The 21907-nt window shown below is 42.7% G+C and overlaps 1 protein-coding gene across 1 annotated transcript; it reads right to left on the bottom strand.

The window, feature by feature from the left end:
* Positions 1-566: 566 nt before the first annotated feature.
* Positions 567-21634, bottom strand: adgrg7.1 (adhesion G protein-coupled receptor G7, tandem duplicate 1). Its single transcript, XM_030066386.1, has 13 exons — positions 21548-21634; positions 15878-16018; positions 15447-15535; positions 11559-11707; positions 10416-10529; positions 9690-9880; positions 8072-8224; positions 5933-6045; positions 3935-4287; positions 3138-3219; positions 1905-2063; positions 1490-1652; positions 567-782 (listed from the first exon to the last, which is right to left on the bottom strand). The coding sequence occupies exons 1-13, from the start codon at positions 21632-21634 to the stop codon at positions 567-569; spliced, it is 2010 nt and encodes a 669-aa protein (XP_029922246.1).
* Between the last annotated feature and the right edge of the window lie 273 nt (positions 21635-21907).

Raw genomic sequence — 21907 nt, 5'->3', positions numbered from 1 at the left:
TTCCTACAGTGATGATCCTGTGTGTTTGTGTTGGTGTTGGTGCTGAAAGTGTGTTTGAATTTTGTTTTGCAAAATACAGATACGAACCCAGAGAGATACAAACCCAGAGAGATGTTTTTATTATTATGTTATTATTATTGTCATTTACACAAAATGTTCACCTGAATGCAAAAAAAGATGTAAAAAGCCACATTGATATGGAAACAGCCATTTTATCCTCTGTTGTTATGGTAACAACAAAGACCCACAATCATGAAAGACAGTAATTTTTTTTTTTTTAAATCATTCCGCAGTAACCAGTTCATTCCTGCTCACAGTTACATTTGAAAGCTTGAGCTGCGTGGCACACACTCCCTCATAAATAAACAGAAGAGCGCGTGAGGCGTGACGAGGCCCGGCCTGTCCGTGTGCCGCTCAGCTGCCTGCGTGTTGTCAGCGCTACACGTGTTTCTCACGATGTTTTTACGTGATCAATCTGTTTGAGCTTCTGTCTGTGAGGCGACGGAGCGGAGCACTTCGCCCAAGACCAGTTTCCCCTGGGGACAATAAAGTTTAGCACACTGAACTTAGCGTGAGGGTGCGAGGTCCTGCAGGTCTATGTCAGGTAACTCCTGGTCCAGGTCCTTCCAGGTCCCATTTTTGTCAGAACTTGTGCTGTGCGACGCCCGGCTGCTCTTCAGGCTGTACTTCCCGCTGGCAGAGGACAGATACCTGAAGGACAAGGCCACGGCTTTCCTGAAGGCCGGCTTTCTCGCTGTGAAGAGGATAAATATCTGAAGCCCCTGGAAGGCAAAGGGGAACAAGTTTGTTAGATTCTCATCTCCAACCCCTTTGGTTGATTCAGGGCCTGAGAGGTGAAAGAGACCCTGTGTCCACTTTCTGCTCAGATATCATCCTGAAGTGTTTTTATCCCAGGACTCCCAGGCACTGACAGTGAATTGCGTGCCTCCGCCAAGGTTATGCAACATGTCAGGACCATAATAATGGCAATAATGACGAGTCGACTGCACAGCCAGCCGTCGCTCTGGTCAAGCGGTTTGTTTGCTATGTGGCTACACCTGCTCTCACCAAGTTTTCAAGCTAAGTCTCCAGGTAGGGAGGAGATCAGAGGAACATTTTGTAGACAGTTTTGTAAATATGCAGAATCACTGGGACGGTCTTTTAAGAGTAATCAGAATTTTTTTTAATTAATCTAAAGCCACTGCAAGGTTGTTCTCCATGTGCCACCAAGTATTTTTTTTAACCTTTTAAGCTTAAGGTTTGTCAGTGTTTGTCTGTCTGCCCTGCGATGGACTGGCGATCTGTCGACCTGGCGACCTGTTTCCTTGCCTTCGCCCTATGAGCGCTGGGATTGGCTCCAGCACCCCCCCGTGACCCTAGTGAGGATAAGCGGTTTAGAAGATGAATGAATGAATGAATGAAGCTTAAGGTTGGAAAGTGCTATATAAACGACAATAATAACAATAATAATTATCATCATTATTCTTACCTGAGTGGTGGTACAGATGCAGAAGAAAATGCTGAAGATGAGATGGGCCTCCTCTTCACTGGTGAGTACCAGGTAGCCCAGGATCCACGAGAGACCCAGTAACACAGCCAAGGAAAAGCAAACGAGGAGCTTTTTCCCCGCTGATGAGGACTTTGACTTTGCGCTGCGAAATGGAAAGCGGTGAATTGAGTTTGTTTTTTTTCTTAAGGAACTAGATATTGAGCAGCAGCTGTCATTATGATAAAACTGCATGAAAATATTTAAACAAACACAACTACTACCACATCTACAGCTACAGGCAACTATGACTTTTTAATATTTTTAATGTTTTTAATATGACTTTCTGAGGACTAACGGACGGACTAACAATAGAAAAAAATTGCAAATTGCAGCTTTAATGTAAAATCTCCATTACCTGGCTAGAACAGGATTCGTCTTGCATGTCTCCAGAGCAATGAGAACCAGCAGTGTGGTGTTGTAGACGAGGATCAGACCAACTGGAAGGAGGAATCCCCAAAACATCGGTTTTCCAAAGTCAAAGTGGCCGTCCCGGTCCACAGCGGCAAGCCAGCAACTTTAGGATCAAAAAACAAAATCAGTGACAGTAAAATTAGGGAATGAGAGGCAGGGATTTCCTACATTTCCCAGAATACCAAAAACAAACAAACAAAAAACAAAAAAAACAGAAGAAGAGCAAAAAAGAGTTTCCTGCTGAGTGCATGTCGGGGGAATTCAAATGTGCTTACTTATAAAATTACTTATCGGTGTTTCCTTACATTTAGAGATATGTTGGGTACGAATCACATGCTTGGCCAGAGGGAGGCGCTACAGTTAAGATCACAGGGTCACCACAATCAAGAGGAGCCTTTCTTCAGGGAGTTTGAATCCACCGGCTGCATTTTGTGATATTGTTTCTGCAGAGCTGACGTTTTGGCCTGAGGGTAGTGCTCGAGGAAAGGTCAGCAGAACTGAGCCGAGCAGAACTGACAGGGTTCATCCTGTGGGGAGCGTGAATGAGCTCTCCAAATTACAAGACAGGATGCCGAGTAGATTTTGAAGTATTATGTTCAGGGTGAAATGTTGCCTCTTCGTGGTGCTACGGGGGGGAAAGGTCACATAAACTGATAGGGTTCATCCTCTGGGGAGCTTGAATCCACTCAACAAATTACATGACAATCTGCCCCAGTTGTTTTTGAGATATGTTGCTTTGGAGTAAAATATAAAAAAACAAAAAAAAAACAAAAACGTGTTGCAACTGCAGTGCATTCTGGTCTATGTGCTGCTCCTGTTTGGTTGTTGAACGGCGGCTCTCGAGAGAAGAGGGCCTCGCTCTTTGGCTGTGAGGGACTGACGGCAAAACCTGACATGTACCGCTGAAACATTTTCAGACATCAAACTGGGACCTCACCTCGTCTACGAGTGGTTTTTCTTATTTTCGTGGATGACCAGCCAAAAATCCTTGCTCGTGTGACAGTGTGAAAATGTTTGAGGGTGGATTTTGTCCTTTTGAAATGACAAAGTTCCTTCAAATAACAGGAACAGCAACAGAATGACGGAAACACACTGACATGCTGACTTCTGCAAACAAGGAAAAGTGCTGATGTGTCCGAACATCAGAACTAAATACAGGGACAAATAACCGACTCACAACTCCTCTCGTCTGTAGTCCAAAGGTGTGTTGACCCTGTAGGTCGCCCCGAGTGTGATGGCCATCATGACAGCGGGTACTCCTGAGGAGGTTAAAACAAGTTAGTGGATTCTTATTAATTACCGCCATGATCATCTCATCTTTAATTTAACAAGGTAGGAAATAAACCAAGAAGTTTCCAAGGGTTCAACAAATTAAACTTTTTTCCCAGTAGAATGTTAATATTTTTCAAAAACATTGCTTCACAAAAGGGAAGTTTTCTTAAAACAACAAGGTTTCTGGAATCAGAGACACTAAAACATCTCTCTACTTGTATTGGTTTATATATTGATGTGTTGTTTAAGATTGAAGATAATTTTTGTAGTCATTTCCTCCACAAAAAAGTGCATGTGTTGAACTGCTGGTTTTTAGGTTCTAAAGCAAAAATTCACAATTTCAGGGGGTAAAATTCGAAAGCAAACGACAGCCAGTTAACATTTAGCAAGTTCTGGCTCTGCGCAATCTGAAACCGAGTTGACCGTCACTCTGGAACTCCTCGCTTCCTGATCATTTCTCCAAAGAAATCATACTGACATGAATCAAATAAAATTGACGGGAAACTGCAAAATTATACATCATAGAGCTTCCAAAGATTGGGAATTAACTATTTGATGAAATAAAAGGTTAAACTGACCAACCGTGATAACTCACATTGGTCACTTTTTACTTTTCAAGCTGCCAGTGTGCTATCCCAACAAAAGCATCCTGGGATCCTCTGGTTTTGGTTGTTTGAGGGTTGAATGTCTTGAATCTCTTACCCCATCCCACTGCGATGCTGACTGAGGTGCAGGAGGGCGGAAGATGGGTAGTCGATGTCCGGATGAGGACGGTCAGCTGGGTGCCGAACACGGCGTTCCACGTGAAGGTGGCCAGCAGGAAGAAGTGGAGAAGAGCCGTCACCGCCGTACACGGGCCGCGATCCGGCTCGATGTGAACGTCCGAGTGAGGAATGGTGTTGATTTCCGTGGTGTTGACCTTCACAGCAGCAGCGCTCTGTTCTGCGGGGTTGTTGACTCCGACCAGGAAGGTGATGATGAAGGCGAGGAGACTGACGCAGATACTCACCTGCACAAGTGTCACATTCTTCCTCTCAAAGCTTCTTGCTTTAAAGCTAGAGAAGTTGAAAAGTAATTATTTAAAAGGACACTTGCAGCATGAATTTCTGCTCATTTTTGTTTTTGATATTTGCCCTTTAGTGTAGTTTTTACATGCATGAAGCATTTCAATTTGATTCCAAAACAGAAAGAACACAACTCCTGACACATCATATCCAGTCATGAAAGGAATGCATCACTGGTGGGCTTTTATGGGCCTTTGGTTCACAGCAGCTCAGTGTTTCCAGGTGCTTCACCTTGTCAGTGAACAGCTGCAGCGTTCAGTCATTTCACAGCATGTAGGAGGAGTTTGTTTACACTGGAAGAACTGACGCACAGCTGACAGAAAATGTTCTGTTTTCACAAGAAAATTAATCAAAGATTTGTGAAAATCAGCTTGTGGCTCTTGGTTTGGATTCAAATAAAAAACATTGGAGTCTCACCTGGCAGGTTGTTGTTGACTTTGCCTAAATGTTATTAAATAACTTTATTAAAACAACACAAAATTAGGATGTCCTGCCGGTGTGTGAGTAGCTGTGTTTCCTTGCGGTATTTGCAGTAGTTCTTGCAGTAGTACTCCAGTACTTGCAGTAGTACTTGCGGTATTTGCAGTAGTTCTTGCAGTAGTACTTACAGTAATTAATTTCATGTGTGTACTTGAACTTCCTCCTTTGTTGTTGCTGCGAGCTGCGACAGTGACAGAGACATCAAGCCAACAGCAGCTGCTGCTCACGTCACCATGGAAGTTTCAATAAAGTTAAACAAAGTCAAACAAACTCTTCTGCCAACACCATGACATCAGCTGAACACTGCAGCTGTTGTCTTGGCAACGGGAACCACCCGGAAATACTCTTTATTTCCCGTGAACCAGGCAACCAAAGTCCATGCCAGCTCTCCCCGCTGAGTCTCTACGGGGCTTTAAGGTCACATTTTGAAAGAACGTCTGCTTCACCATTGAACAGGTGGAGGCAGTGCAGAAGCAGCTGTGCACCGGCACCTGGACGTCGGCCGGCACACACACCAAACTCAACATCCGCCTCCCGTTCACTCATTGGCCAGGAAACCTCCTCACTCACTGGCTCGAGCCTGAGAGTCGGTTTGTATCCTGTCACTGGAGGAACCAGGAGGGAGTCCACGGTCTGAACATGCAGGTCGTTTATGCACGGTTACTCGAGCACGAAAGGTGGTAAACCTGGTCATTCTTTAACAAGAGTACATCGCTTTATGCTGTGGTGAATATTTAAGTGGAGAATCAAGAGTTCGACCGCACAGCATAAAGAGTTTCTGAATTTCAAACAAAAGCATTCATGTTCTTTTTTGCTGCTATGAGCTCTTTTCTGACAGAATTTGAAGAAAACTGTTAGACAGTCATGACAACTGAAGGTGAATAACAGATACAACACATACAAGTATTATTTTACCATTATTTACAGCCTTTTAGTCATAACAGTGTCATGACATCAAAACACAATTATCACTGAAATATATCCCTGCAACATTAACTACAGGTTTGCTGAGGTTTTTCTCACTTGACTTGAAAATTTCACTGCTGAAACTTTTGAAACACATCGGTGTCACTGAGAAAATAGAGAAAACTGAGAAAATAAGCTTGATAGTGTTCACTGGTGAAGAAAAAGTAAACCTGTGTCCTCTGTGTCTTACCCTTCTCTGACTTGGTGAGCGATGGTTATGATCAAGCCGACGACAGAGAGAGAGAGTCCCACGGTGGAAATGATGTTCAGGGCCTCAGCGTATTTGTAATCCTCCCTGAATGACTGTGGAGACACAAAACACAATTAAACAGTGCACTTTACAGTTTATTTGGTCAAAATCTTCTTCGTCTGCTCGTGGGTTTTAATGGATTCATTTCCTCAAAGCAAGTGATATTAAAAAAAAAAAAAATCTACCCTTTTCAAGATATTGTTCATTTCAACAATAAGTCAAACCCTGCACGGCCCAATAATACTTGTGTGCTATTTCTTTATTGCATCACTGATGCGATTTTGACAAAACTGCATGATATTTTAATGTATATGTATTTTTATTTAATCTTTATTTAACCAGGGAAGAACAAATTCTTATTTATATTGACAGCCAGGCAAAACGCAAAGCCTGCAGGGGTAGGTGCTAGAGAGAAAAATCAAGAGTTCAAAATACAAAATACAAACAAACAAACAAACAAACAAACAAACAAACAAACAAAAAAAAAAAAATCAGCATCAGGACATACAACAACAAGAGGATGAAATAAAAAAAGTAAAAAAGGCAAAAATCTTTCTGCAGCTATCTTTGTAAATAGACTTAAAAAGCTCCAAAATACATCCATATGACTCTTAGCACTTGATTATAAGTGAATGTAACTGTTGTTGTTGATGTGATGTATCAATGTTGGAACTCGTGGCCACACCCTTCCTGATTACCATCAAGTCTGAATTTTTAAAAAAAAAAAAAATCAACAGATAGCCACATTGGCATTCTGAATGACCAAATCTGATTCAACTGGACAAAGTCTGAGTCGGGTCCCACCCTAATATCAGTCCAGTTAGCTAATAGCACCAAAGTGTTCTCCAGGGTTTTCTTACAGTCTCAAAGGCCTTTGAGACTGTAAAGACTGACTAAGAGCAATAAATGCCTTCAACCTGACCTTGAATCATGCCATTTGGAGTGGAGACAGCAGATCTGATGTGAGTGTGAGTGTGTTGAGGGTTTGGTAAACATTTACAGCCTCCGAGAACAGTGCAGAAGTTAAAGTTGAAGTTCAGCCAAGAGTCAGTTAAGGACAATAAACTGGATGGTAGTTTTGGTGACAGAAGATAATGCAGGGCAGTGAACTGGAACTAGACACCGTATGGACAAAAGTCCTGGTCCACCTGCAGGAGCTTCTCTGAGCTCCCATTCGGCTCCCAGTCTCCGTTCCAGTTGATCCCAAAGGTGTTGGATGGGGTTGAGGTCGGGGCTCTGTGCGGGCCGCCAAACTCAGCCCGCCACGCCTTTATGGAGCTGCTCTGTGCACTGGGGCTCAGTCATGCTGGGACAGGAAAGGGCCTTCCTTCCCCAAACTGGTCCCACAGAGCTTTAAGCAGAGAATTGTCCAAAATGTGTCGGTGAGCTGAGGCGTTCAGATTTCCCTTCAGTGGAGCTGAGAGGACGAGGCCAAGCCCAGAAACACCAGCCCACAGCGTGACCCCTCCTCCAGCAAACTGCACAGTCGGCACAATGCGCTCAGGCAGGGAACGTTCTCCTGGCGTTCCCCAAACCCAGACTCGTCCATCAGAGCATGCTTTACACCGCTCCGTCCGAGTCGCTGTGGTTCCTAAACGCTTCCACTTTGCAATAATCCCACTTCCAGCTGATGGTGGAATATCTAGGAGGGAAGAAAGTTGAGCAGCTGACTTGTTGCAGCGGTGGCTTCCTGTTCCATCACTATTCCAGCAGCACCTGGAACTCAGTGAGCTCTTTAGAACCAGACGCTCTGTCACTGATGTTGGGAAAGGCAGACTGCATGGCTGCTGCTGGTTATACACCTGTGGTGACGGGACTGAATCAAACACCTGAATTCAGTGATGAAGAGGTGTGGCCCGATACTTTTGTCCATACAGTGCACATATATAACATTGTTTTGTTGTTTTGTCATATTTTAAAATGTTGAATGAATTGTTTTCATAATAACTATTTTAACTGACAACCACGGCACGGGATGTTTTCAAAAAGCCATGAACTAAACAAACACAGACCAGAGGATCCAGCATCCAGCTCATGTGGAGCTGAAGGTGCGCGGTGCGGCGTGGCGTGGCGTTTTACCATGAGGGCGGCGAAGTTGGTGGTGTGGTTGCAGAAACACTGCAGCAGCCCGTCAGACTCCCTCCCCTTCACGCAGCCCTGCGTGCTCCAGTCATTCACACTGTAGTCCCAGAACACACAGGCGTAGTCGTACAGGCGTGTGTGAGCCAGCACCTGAACAACAACAACAACAACAACAACAACATCAGCACCGCACTCGATTCAAAAGAAATCAACGTGACCTCAAAGGAACGAACCAAACCTACAAATGGGCATCAGTTTGAGAATGAGAGGGGATGAAAACTTCACAAGGAAAACAAATCTCTCTGGAATCTAAACACTTTGCTAGTGCCCAAAATTGAGAAGGAGGAAATATTAAAGAAAAAATATTAATAAATAAGAGAGATATGACATAAGAAATTGCTACTTTGGCCAATTTGGCAAACAGATTAAGGGCCTGCAGCTGATCCCCTCAGCAGATTCTACTCTGATTCAGGAACAAGGAGATCCTGCTGATCTGAGCCCAGAATCAGCAGATTGTTTTCTTCTGAATCGGCCCAAGTCACAGCAACGTCTCTTCAGAGTCCAGATGCTGAGGAGGAGGTTGGGGTTCTGGACTCAGACCAGCAGGATTTCCTCCTGACTGGATCCCACTACTGTTTTTCTCTTAAATTTGTGACGCAAATCTGACAACTTTCAATCTTTTTTCTCATAAATGTGTGTATTTTTTTGTGAATTCACCACTTTAATCTTAGAAATTCGGAGTCTTTTCTCTGAATATTATCCCGCCTCCCCCGGCTCCATTTGTTTTTTCCTCCCTGATGTGCCATCATAGTTTGCTGACGATAATAATGCAATATTTCTGGCACTTTGGTGGACGTTCCCTCGCTGGATTCATGCTGGTTCAGTGATTACATGTCATTATATAAGTTATTAACTCCGAGGGGAGAAACAGGATTGACAGCATTTGATTTCCGGGAGGCACATTTTAAAGGAAATGACTGTGTTTTTTTTTTTTTGTTTGTTTTGTTTTTTACTGTTGATCGAGTTAATGAGTGACTGATTTATTTGCATTCTCACACAATACTGAGATAGCACTCACTTGGTGTAAAGCCACAGCTGCTTACCGGTGAAGAGTTTATGATACTGATTTATAGCTTCTGAAAAGCATCTCGTAACAGAGGCAGTCACCTGCTGATGGCTCACGGTGCTGCTGGAGGAAGCTTGTGAGAGAGCAATAAAACTTAAATGACCCCTGAGAGCTGAGACAGATCAAAAGAGAAAGACAGGAAAGTGTGAAACAGACAGCGGTAGGAAGATTTAACCCAGTGGATCCTTTGAGTCCACAGGCGTCACTTGTCCAGGAGAGGAAACCACACCTGTGATAGCCCTGCACTTTGCCCATCAGTGAGTGAACCAAATCACCAAAAAATGACTACTAAGTTACCCCAAAAAAATGAAAAAAAGTGCAAGAATTTTTTTTTTTTTTATTTAAAGAGGATAAGCAGTGTGTTTGGCTTGCTTAGGGCCCTTTTATAGGATCCTGAGTGAACACTAAAGGCCACAAAAGTCGATGGTGGTCACAGAGTACGTAATGCCCCTTTAACTACATTAACAGACAGGGGCGTGCTGCTCTCACCGTGGGTCTGAACATCATGTGGACGCGCTGCGGCACCACGGCCCGGCCCCGGGCTCTGACGCTGGCCGACACCACTCTGACGGAGGAGGAGCCCTGCTGCCGCCGGTACAGCCGGGACCGGAAGAAACTATCGCTCTGGTACAAAACGAAGCCCAGAGAGACGTTCAAGGACCTTCGCTGGGCTCGGACAGCTTCCCGAGATCACACACAGAGAAGGAAACACTGTTATCACTGTAGTCGCACTCGACGAGTAGAAACAGTACCTGTAGTAGTAGTTTTTGTTGTTGCTGTAGCAGTACTATATGTACTGTATATACATATAAATGCACTGCACTTTCACACTTTTCACACTTTAAATTGTACTATTTATTGTACAACACTATCATCATCATTATTTTTAATCCTTAGTAGTTTTAGTAGCATTAGTATTCTTGTTGTTATCATTACCTTTATTATTAGTCACATTAGTTTGTTGTTTTTTACTTATTATTACTACTAATATGTTTTGTGAATAATAGGTCTCTTATGTTGACTGTTTTTATCTTGTTTGATTTGATACTAGCTGTGTATGTAAGGTGTGAAAGGTTAGGCGACATTATAAACAAACGTAATCCGTGACAAAAAAATCGATTTCCTTCAAAATACAGACTGCAGTTTAGTTGAATGAGCGTGTCATTTTCAGGGGGCGGGGCTCCCACTGAAAACAAACAGGGTTCACCTCCTCACCTGGGGGGAAGCGGACGTGCACCAGCACGTCAGCAGCGAAGCCGTCCTCCACCTGGACGCCTGCCGTGTTGCTGTTGAACTGGATTCTGTCGGCCACGAAGCTGCCGCTGGATCCTGAGCAGCAGGAGTCAGAGGGGTCAGGCATGTTACCGAAACCTTTATTTGTCATGATTCATACATGGAGATGATCAGTGCGGGCACGGGATCGAGTGGGTTTACGTGCACATTAATATTCAGACTATGAGCTCGCTGTGGCTCAGGGCTCAGTCAGGATCTGTGGTTTGGGCAGGACCCATTTTTGCATATCGTGCCTTTAATACATGGAGATAAAGTTTGGGGCCATCTTTTCTCAGTAGTAGACAGAAATTTTAAATAATGCAGTATGGCTGTATTTTTTTTCATCCATCAGGCCTCCAAAAGCACCTTTGAAATCATGATGCCTTTTGAACTCATCAGAGCAGAACTGTAGCAGCTTTCTGAACTAACAGACAATTACCTGACATTTCTTATTTTTTTTTTTTTTACATATTTGATGTTGTAAAATTATTGTAGGATTAATGCACGTTTTTAATAATGCACTTTTTTTTCTTACAAATTTCTCATGCACATATTTTTATATTTCTTATTTACCCCTGTCTATTTCTTATAATTTCACCTCTGCTTATATGTATTTTTCTCCGGAGAATTTGAGCAACTGGAGCTGGCGCAATTTCCACTCGGGGATCAATAAACTACATCTGATTCTGATTCTGAACACACCTCCCAGTGAACATTTCATTCAGTCATTCAGCCAGTTCATTAGTGATTCTGATTCTGACAACACGAACCAATTATTAAAACCAAGAGCATCAAGTTTGCTGGCTAAAAACAATAATGATCATATTCCAACCTGCAACAGGATGAGCCATCAAGTGTTTAAAAAGCAACAAAAATCTCTGGTAAGGATTTTAAAGTCAGCTGGTGGGGCTCGGACAGCAGGCAGCCTTTTTTGACAACTTAGATAAAGTCTAACTTTATTTAACAACAGACACACAGCAAGCAAGCCTAAATAAGCGACTACACTTTAGAAACAAGGACGGGAGCTGTTTAATGAAGTCTTATTGTCAAGTTTTAAAAGTAAGTGGATTAAATGAAATTAGTCACCTGTGAGTGCGGTGAACTGGACTCCCTGAGTGTCTGCCACAGGGATCTGAGCCGACTGGATGACCAGGTTGGGCTGGACGACCTGAGACTGGGACGTTCCCAGGCTGGCACTCTGGTTGACAGAGAGGTGGTCCAGGGTCAGCGTGAGGCTGCAGACACACAGAGGCTGATGCAGCATGTAATGTTTGATGTACAACCTAATAACCTCAAGCTGCCACTGCACTTTGGTGTGACCCAATAGAGGTTTTAAAGTCAGCGCCCTAATGTGCCCCAATGTGCCCCAATGTGCCCCAATGTGCCCTCATGTCCTGTGTTTTTCTTCTGTTTCTGACTAAAACATGTGATCTTGACTCTGATGACTGTATCTGCTCTCAGTTTGTCAGTAGAGAGGTGTTTTCACACTCCTCTGCTGAAGGTGGAGGTGTGTGTGTGTGTGTGTGTGTGTGTGTGTGTGTGTGTTTCAGACAGAGGTCAGACTGGGTCACAAATCCCTCAGCAACTCAGCCGCCAGCTGACAGGGCGCTGCTTTGCATATCATTGCTGGTCACTTAGGTGTTTTATTTAACAACAACACCAACTGGAAACAGCTGCTTCCCATGAACAATATTAGTGCAACTAAGAGATTCACTGAGAAAAAATATATTTTTCATGGATAGATTTTCAAACATGACACAGTGTCCAGGCAGACCCGTATCCAGAAAGAGACTCACCACACCTACCTCTGTGTTTTTGACATAAATCTATCTGTCTGTCTGTCTGTCTGTCTGTCTCTGTCTGCCTGCCTGTCTGTATAGATAGTTAGATAGACAGACGGACAGTAACGTGCAGGGGGTTCTTGGCATGGCCAAGGGTCAATTAACGCAGCAGAACTCAAATTGCATAGCACATGCATATGAAATATCTATTATACAACACGTAGGTCCAACCGAACAATCTGATGGGTCAATCGGACGTTTAGAACGATCTCAAATGAACATGACAGCACGGCTAGCTGTGCAAATGAAAAATACCTCATCACTGAAAATATTACTCCGCCTATGTCTTATTGCCCGACTCTGTGTGGTTTCCGTGGCAACACGAAACGTTTCACTGAAACTCGCATCAAAAGTTGCTATCAACTTTGTTCGCCTGCATAATGGATCGTTTTGTCAATTTTGATTTATTTGGCGACCTAAGTTTGGATAAATGGCTGAACGAGGAAGACAAGTCAGAAGAGAAAAAGGAGAGATAGGCGAGAGTGACGAGTGAAGAGCTGGATCAGCTGGAGAGGTCAGGAAATGAAGCCGGTAAGGCCCAGTCAACGTCTTGGGCCGTCAAATGTCTACAAGACTACCTGACAAACACCGGGCAAACAGCTGATTGCTCAGCTGTAGGGAAAGAAGAGCTAAACAAGATCCTCCATGAATTTTATGGAGCTTTAATTTCTATAATAAAAAGAATTAAATGCCACAGCTCATATTCAGCACCACAGAGAGTAACCGCCGAGGCATATTCAGCACCACGGACAGTACCCACCGAGGCAGATTCAGCACCACCGACAGCAGGCACTAGCCTGCAGAGGCGGATTCAGCACCACGGACAGTACCCGCCGAGGCAGATTCAGCACCACCGACAGTATAGTACCTGCTGAGGCGGATTCAGCACCACGGACAGTACCCGCCGAGGCAGATTCAGCACCACCAACAGCAGGCACTAGCCTGCTGAGGCGGATTCAGCACCACGGACAGTACCTGCTGAGGCAGATTCAGCACCACCGACAGTACCTGCTGAGGCAGATTCAGCACCACGGACTGTATCTGGAAGCTCTTCCACGGAGATGTGCAGCTGTAACTTTGTTCTTGTTATTAATGTGTTAATGTTATCAGTTAATAATTTGCCTATTAATCGTTATTCATTTGTTTAGTCTTTATGAGATTCCTAATCCATTGATTTAATTAATTTGTCAATTTGTTTGCATCTGTACATTGAAATGAACATTTAATAAATAAACACAGCTGTGAAAACTGCCGTCTTCATTTCAGAGGTAAATTGATAACAGCCTGAAAAGGTGATTCTATAACTCTGTTCAGCCTTAATGTGACTGCTTACTGTCCTTACTTTTGCTGCTTCGCCACATTAATCGGAGCTGACGTTAAATTGGAGTGACACACCCCCAGCTGAAATAAAACATCAGCCGGTGAGTTTATGAAAAGACAGATGTTTGTTGTGGCCGACACTGGAAAGCAGTAGCCTGTATTTAAATAGAACTGTTAATGTAAGATGAAATGTAGATGAAAAAGCTGAGTCGTTGTCACAGCACCTGTTAGCTGAAAAATGACTGAGACGTCGGCAGAAGTATAACTATCAGTCCATGAAAAAAAATTCCAGTGGATATTCTAGTTACAACATGATTGAACTAGCAGAGCAGTTTTGTGTTGCTGTGTGAGGTATTTATTCAATTTTGGGAAAGCGTGATGTCTTGAAAACATGATAAGCCCAAGTTGGCTGGCTGACAAGGACTAATTACCGTCAGATCTCATGTATTTCCACTGAAACGGAGAGAATACTAGCAAAAAACTTTTGTATTTTGAGAGTGAAATGCCCACAGTATGAATACATTTTGATTATATATTTTATTTTGTTGGTAATAGTTGTATAATCGCATTATTACACTCCAGGGTGTGCTCGACTGTCTCCTGTAATAATGCGTAATAAAAACAGTGATGACTTCAACATGGCATGTGTCATGTATGACACAGCGGTTCACATTCACCTGCTGCATCTCAACAGGGTTTACTCCACAGTCACGTCAATCAACAGATCAATAGATTCACCTGTATCTCTCAACAACACAGGATGTGCAGCATTTGAAAAATAAAGAACAATAAAATCAGCAAAATATCCATTTCTAAACTTGCACACAACCAGTTATTTATATCCTGTGTGTGTGTGTGTGTGTGTGTGTGTGTGTGTGTGTGTGTGTGTGTGTGTGTGTGAGAGAGAGAGAGAGAGAGAGAGAGAGAGAGAGTGCTAGCCAAGCTCCCAGTCAGTGCGCTCTGTAGCAAAGTAGATGAACGTAGCCTACCTTCTGCAAGTTCGCAGGTCAGCTCAGGGTATGAAGAAGCTTTGTAATCCCAGCTTCAGTCTTTTCAGCCTCGCTGTCATTTCATAGCTAACGTCAGACAGAGTGTAGCTTTGTGGAGTCTGGAGCTACTAGCTAGCTAGCAGACAGAAAACTAAAGCAAGTCCAGACCGTCACCGTAATGTTGCGTTAGAGCCAACCGATTTCAGATGTTTCTTCCTGCCTCTTCAGGGCTCACTCACAACGAAGCGGCCGACATTGTTCCTGCTAAAATAATTTTAAAATTGTTTGGCACCCATATTTTTTTAATTAATTCTGCCGATCAAGTTTTTTTTAAGAGAGGAACGTTAAGTTTCTCTGCCTTCCTCGCGTGGCACGCGAACATGAACGGTGTGTTCCTTGGCTGGGATTGGTCAGGTTTTAGGCCAGAGGAATTTGATTGGTTAAAGTAATACCAGATGAACCAATAAGATGCAGAATAGCCCGGGAGTCATCACAGAGATTTAATGTGACGGAGATTTAACTTAAAGAGAAAGAGAGAGGAAAGATCTAACTTAAAGAGGTTATGAGGTTATGAGCTGCTGTGCCAGTAAGCAGCGGGGAGGGCGGGGCCTATTTGCATACTCATAGATTTACATGTTTTTAATGATAGTGATATTTAAAGTTACATTTACAGCACAAAGGGATGTTCTTAATATGTAATACTAATGAAGAGAGATTATTGTAGGAACTTTTCTTAATAAATGACTGGAGGAGTACTTTAAGATGTTGAGAAGTTCATGTTTAAATGAGAGGGTATAATTGTTTTTGCAACTTGTGTTATGTACCTCAGAGCAGCATCATTTTCCTCAGTGTTGACCTTTGTACTGGCATTAAGCAGCTGGCTGACAGTAGCTATCGCCGCCACCGTGACACTCTGCAAGAACATGAGCACAGGACAGACAGATTCAGATTTGCAGCTGCTGTTCACAAAGACATAAATTCTTGCCATTTCTTGGCCGGGGGGAAGATTGACTAATATAGTGCGATGTGCACAGGTGATGAAGGAGGAGAAGGGTGAGCTAATGAAAAGTCTGGCAGTCGGACAAAATGCAAATCCATGCTTCATGCACTAAAAGTGAGAAAAACATGTCTCCTCCTTCTCCTTCTCCTTGCTTGATTAAGTGGAGGAGACAAAATGAAACGAAACAGGACGTAGTTGGATGTTGCAGAGGCACAACGGGCAGATAGATCCCCGAATGGAGTCCACTCTTTGTACCTCCGTGACATTCGGGGACAAGAGGAGTGTGTTGGCGATCTCAGCTGCGGTGGTGACGTCTGCCGCTGTCAGTTCGTCGGGTCTGGAGGTCAGAATTTGAGCGCTGGCCGCCAGCGTCTGCAGGTCAGCTGAGCTGCTGAGCTGAAAGAGTACAAACAGCTTTTTCTACTCATTTGTCTCCTTTAATTTGTCACCAGTTTGTTTCACATTTTGTGCTGATGATACATTCTTCAATACCAGAGGAGAACTTCAGCGAGTGTTTTTACGGTTGAGAAGGGAGTGAAAATGTGAGTTCTCACGTTTTTTTGTATGTCACTAAGAGTCAGGTCACACTGGAGAACCTGCAGCTTGTCAAAACTCGGCAGTCCAGTCTGGTTTGAACATCTTGTTGAGGCTTTTGATAAGCCAGCTGGACAAGTAAATGGAGGACAAGAAGTACCAATTCATCAATAAAGCACAAACAACCTCGCATTACAAAATCATCCATCAATACAGAGGGAAAGAACTGAAGAAAAATTTTAGAAATGGATGGATGGATAGATAGATCGATGCATATATTCTAGATGGATTCATGTGTGTAATTATAAATGGTGGGATCGGTGTATAAGCAGGGGGGAAGAAACTTACCACTAATTGCTCCTTCGGGACAAACCTCCTCAGAGTATCCAAACCAGCCGATGGGAGTGCGTGGGAAGGTCAGTCCGTCTATTTCTTTTGCTCGGCAGAAATTTTCTGAGAAAACATGGGAGAATGCAAACTGGTGACTGATGCTAAAATGTGACTTGACAATGTTATATCATCATTGCTCTGGGCCTTACACCACAAAGCCCATCCACCTTTACAAGTCAGTTAATTTCATCTTGTCAGTTAAAATCTTGTTTTGCTTAAATAAAATAATTTGTGAGACTTTGATTTTGAACCCCAACTGCCTACTCTGGTTTCTGCTCGGTGTCATTGGTTCTACTGTGGCTTCTTATTGTTTCTACCTTTGATTTTTGTTGTTGCATATTTGATTCATTTTGTTTTTGCTTTCATTGTAGGTTTACTATTTTTGTTTCATATATAGAATTATTTTACTTTATTTACTGATCTTTACATTCGGCTTGTTTCCCTGTTTTGTGTTATTGATACAGTGTGATTTTAATTATCACTTGTTTTTATTGCTGCTGTTTCTGTGTGGACCCCAGGGGAAGATTAGCAACCACCTTCTGGAAACTAATGGGGATCTGAACGAAGAATAAAGACTAAAGAACTGAATCTGGTGTCCCTCATGGCTCAGTGCTGGGCCCCTGGTAACACTTTATAAAAAAGTTCAGAAAAACGGTGCATTTGGATTCCTATCACACTTGTTGCAGCCCACCTACCTACTGAGCATGTTACTCCGGTCCATTCATCAGGACAGATGCAGACACCAGCCCACAACTCTCCTCCATTAACACAAACCAGAGGGCTGGAAGTGGCAGTAGTAGTCATACTTGTGAGTACTGTAGTACTGATTGGAGTGGTAGTAGCAGTAGTAGGACTAGGGGAAGTTGCATTTGTTAGATCAGTGGTCCAAGGAGTGCTGGTAGTGATAGTAGTAGCATTGATTAGATCAGTGGTGGTAAGAATAACAGTAGTATTAGCAGGAGTGGTACTGAGTGGGTCAGCAGTTGTTGGGTAAGTGGTACTACCACTAGTAATATCACTGGAAAAGTCAGTAGCGCTGGTTACATCAGTGGTGGTAAGAATAACAGTAGTATTAGTAGTAGTAGTAGAGGGACTAGTAGAGTTTAATACATCAGTGGTGGTTGGGGTGGCAGTTGTAGTAAAACTGGAGGGGTCGGTAGTGCTTGCTAGCTCAGTGGTGGTCAGAGCAGTGAAAGCAGTAGTAGTACTAGAAAGGTTAGTAGTGTTTACTACATTGCTGGTGGTAGGAGGAGTGGTGGTAGTAGCATTAGAGAAGTCAGTAGTGTTTGTTAGGTCAGTAGTGGTCAGAATAATAGCAGTGACAGCAGTCGTACTGCTCAGGTCAGTGGTGGTAAGAGTAATAGTAGTACTTGGGGGTTTAGTAGCGTTTGTAAGGTAAGTAGTGGGGATGGGAGTGGTTGTATTATTATAGGGATTAGTAGTAGCAGTAGTAGTAGAAGTATAGGGGTCAGTAGTGTTTGTAAGGTCAGTGGTGGTAGGAGTAGTAGTAGTTGTATTATTGAAGGGGTCAGTAGTAGTAGTAGTAGTAGTAGTAGTATTGGAGGGATCGGTAGTAGGAGTAGTAGTAGTTGTCGCAGTAATATTGGAGGGGTTAGTAGTAGTTGTAATTAGATCAGTGGTGGCAGTCAGAGTTGTAGTATTGGAGGGGTCAGTAGTAGTAGTTGTAGTATTGAAGGGGTCAGTAGTAGCTGTAGTAGTAGTAGTATTGGAGGGGTCAGTAGTAGAAATAGTTGTAGTAGTAGAATTGGAGGGGTCAGTAGTAGAAGTAGTTGTAGAATTGAAGGGGTCAGTAGTAGTTATAGTAGTAGTATTGGGGGGGTCAGTAGTGGAAGTAGCTGCAGTGTTGAAGGGGTCACTAGTCGTAGTTGTAGTAGTATTGGAGGGACCAGTGTTAGTAGTAATAGTTAGATCAGTGGTGGTAAGAGAAATAGTTGTATTAGTTGTAGCAGCACTGGCAGGGTTGGTAGTGTTTGTGAAGTCAGTGGTAGTAAGAGTAATAGGCGTGATAGTAGTAACAGTAGTAGTATTAGTAGCAGTGGGGGAATCAGTAGTGCTAAGTGAGTTAGCAGTTGTTGGGTAAATGGTGGTAGAAATAGTAGTACTGTTAGTAATACCGGGAGAGTCAGTAGCACTGGATAGATCAGTGGTGGTAGTAGAGACAACAGTAGTAGTATTACTCAGATTGGTGGTGGTAGGAGTAGTATTAGTAGTAGTAGTAGTGGGGGGGTTAGTGGTGTTTTTTGCAGTCGTGATAGAAGTATCAGTAGTAGAAAAATTGGAAGTAGTAGTAGTGATAGTGGTATTATGGGTGTTAGTAGTTGTTAGGCCAGTCGTGGTCAGAATAGTTGCAGTAATCGCAGGAGTATGGAGAGTACTGGGAGGGTTTGCAGTAGTCGTGATGCCAGCAGTGGTGATCTGGTTGGTTCCTGCTGAGGAGGCCAAGGGAACAGCTGGAAGAGGAGGTAATTAGTAATTAGTTTCTAGAAAGGGGATTATATTATACAGTATTGCAAACCTGCACCACAAACAGCTAAAAAGAAAAAACAAAATGCCCCACTGAAAAATGCTGAAACACAGGACTCAAAGGTTACAGTGGTGCTAGAGTTAGAGGAGTTTTACAGAGCCTGATCTGCTGAAATGTTGTGAAATCTCTAACTAAACTGCTTTAGTTGCCTCACCCAAACTTCAAAAAGGCACCTTATTTACAAATAGTTTTTGGCATATGTGATTGTAATAACAAAATTAATTTAAAGATAGATGGGTGGTTTATGTAATACACTGTTTATGTAGGACCGGGTCATGGTGGACGCAGGCTGAAGGAGGCAGCCCAGATGTTTTTCCAGGCCACATTCGTCAGTTCTGTCCAGGGGACCCTGAGGCACTGCCGCAGACCCTGTCCTAGGCTCGGCCCCAGGACTAGTCCCGCACTCGGCCCCAGGCCCGGCCCCAGGCTCAGCCCCAGGTCCGGTCCCACACTCGGCCCCGGGCTCTACTACCTCTAGTGTTTTTTTTTCTCTCTACATATTACCACTAGGACACATTACGCAGAGACACTGTATTAGTTTTCATTTTATTGCTTTTTATCCTATGAACCATACCCAGTTAGTCACTGTCCAGGCACGCCTACATTAGGTTGAAATCTGTCTTTTGCACAATTTCCCTTGAACTGAGTACAAAGTTATTAATACAGGCCCAGACACCACATCATCATGCCTTTGTTTCTTCTCCGCCAGTCTCACCTCGAGCTGCAGAAATCTTGGTGTCACTTTTTATGATCATGACACGGTGCATTTTACAATCAACCCAGAATCAAAACCAAACAAGCTTTCCCCACACAATACTACCTCCTAATCATAAGGAAAAAAGAACATTTTTTGCGTGTTCTTGTTTTGTTACTTTTAACATTTTTAAACTTTTCTTGGTTTGTTTTTTCTTCTATTATCTTTTATTTTCTCTGCTTGTATTGATTTTAACCTGCTCATATTTTCTCAGTGTTTTATTGTTCCTCTATGGGCTTGGCTGCGGTTTCTTTGTGTGCATCTGTATGCCTCTGTAAAGCACTTCATGCTCATTTCTTTGAGCATGAATAGTGCTACACAAATAAACTTTGCCTTAAGAGTTAATTTTTAATTCACAGTATCACTTTTGATGTCCGTGCGGGTCTGAGCTCCAGATCCTTCCCAACATTTGTACGAGTGCAAACAAAACAACAAAGAGCTGTTCCGTCCCGCCTGAAGTCAAAAATATGAGCCGGCACACTGTACAAAACATTTCAGCACAGCATGTCGTGCTTATTTCAAAATTCATTTTACTTAATAACTTTGTGAGTTTGAGAAGTTGCTGGTAGCCAAGGCCTGTGGCACTTTCTGTTTGTAGTTTTGATGCTTTGAATGTCTGAGTGATTGAGCAACTCAGGGAAGAATTGTTCATGATTTAAGTTTTTGTCATGCAGAGTTTGAAATAAATGCATTTTAATGCGCATTTTCTTCGGGTTATTGCAGCTGTCACATTTTGCTTTGATAATGTTGATATCCAAATAATACTTTTGATACTGAAAGTATTGGGATGTTTGAAAAACTGCAATATGTGTTCAAATCAGCAATACATTAGTGTGAAATCAAATGGACTAGCAGGTCTGCTCCTTGTGAGATGGTTGTGGTAATTTTTTATATTTTCAGCTAAACACTTTTTGTTATGAATCTCAGCTGCACAGATCAGTAATGTCTGACTTTTTATTTTAAACATGTCGGGACATTGATTCTCACCATGCAGAAAATGAAACCTCAGTTAAACAATAACTAATAAAGCTCAAAGTTCATTCTTACATTCATGTGTTTGTAATAATAAAAGTTAAGTTTTAGTCAACTTAAAGATTGATAAATACAGATTGATTGATAATCAGTTAAGTTTTCTTACCCAAAGAGAAAAGGAGCAAAAAGTAAAAGTCCATCATTTTTAGCGCGTGATCATGATCCTCTACATTAACTGTCAGTGTGTGTGTGTGTGTGTGTGTATAATTCATGTTAATATTCACCTGTGGGAGGAGCTGATCTGATCATAAAGATGTGGGCAACAGATTAGTCACAACACGGCTGCTGTTACATACAGAACCTCACCAAGAAACCCAGGAGCCCACAGGAGGGCTTTTATTTTCACAGTCTGGTTCCCTATTTCTTTTGTTATTTTAAAATTTTCAGTGACTTGTGGTAAATTTCTGTAAAATATTTATTATATATATGTACAATAAATGGCTTTGTTTAATTATCTGGTCATCAACTAAAAATAACAACATATGTGACCTTTTGAAGAGTTTAATACGGCCAAAAATTTTACATTTTTATTTAAACAACATACCCACCGTCGAGAGAAGCTCAAAGTTTTTTTATACAGTTCTCCTGTTAAAAAAAAAAAAAAACACCTGTTATTTAGTTTGTGCAGCAGGTTGTTATGAGCTCTACCTATGGTTTAGAACTGAGCGACCTCTAGTGGCCTTGTGAAGAACAACACTGTGGTGTGGTATTCAGTGAGGGAGGGCCCCCAGCGCGACATGAGGCCCCAGTGCGACATGAGGCCCCCAGCTGAGGGAGACACTGGGGAGTTAACAGCCCAATCAAGGACACTCACACAGACTCAGGACAGGTGTGGGAGAGCAGGTGAGGATAAGACAGGAGGCGGGACTAACTAAGTGGCTAATGAGACACAGGTGGAAAGGTGGACAGGTAGAAGTCCAAAAACAGCAGTTAGCCGTGACATGATGAGACTCTGGTGATCTGAGATTTAACGTTTTTTGTTTTGTTTTGTTTGAAACATGAAACTGAGGTGAAGTATGGCTGAGTTCAA

This window comes from Myripristis murdjan, chromosome 2 (assembly GCF_902150065.1).
Source record: "Myripristis murdjan chromosome 2, fMyrMur1.1, whole genome shotgun sequence".
In the NCBI taxonomy this organism is placed as follows: Eukaryota; Metazoa; Chordata; class Actinopteri; order Holocentriformes; family Holocentridae; genus Myripristis; species Myripristis murdjan.
The sequence above is the reverse complement of the archived record's forward strand: the minus strand, read 5'-3'. Positions and strand labels throughout refer to the sequence as shown.

Bases quoted from the DNA above. Each gene is read 5' to 3' on its own strand.
- adgrg7.1 (XM_030066386.1), bottom strand. From the start codon at position 21,634: ATGTCGCACTGGGGCCTCATGTCGCGCTGGGGGCCCTCCCTCACTGAA. The intron at 4,288-5,932 runs GTAAGACACAGA...CAACTTCTCTAG, and splicing joins GCTCACCAAGTCAGAGAAGG to CTTTAAAGCAAGAAGCTTTG. The intron at 783-1,489 runs GTAAGAATAATG...TTTGCCTTCCAG, and splicing joins GCATCTGTACCACCACTCAG to GGGCTTCAGATATTTATCCT.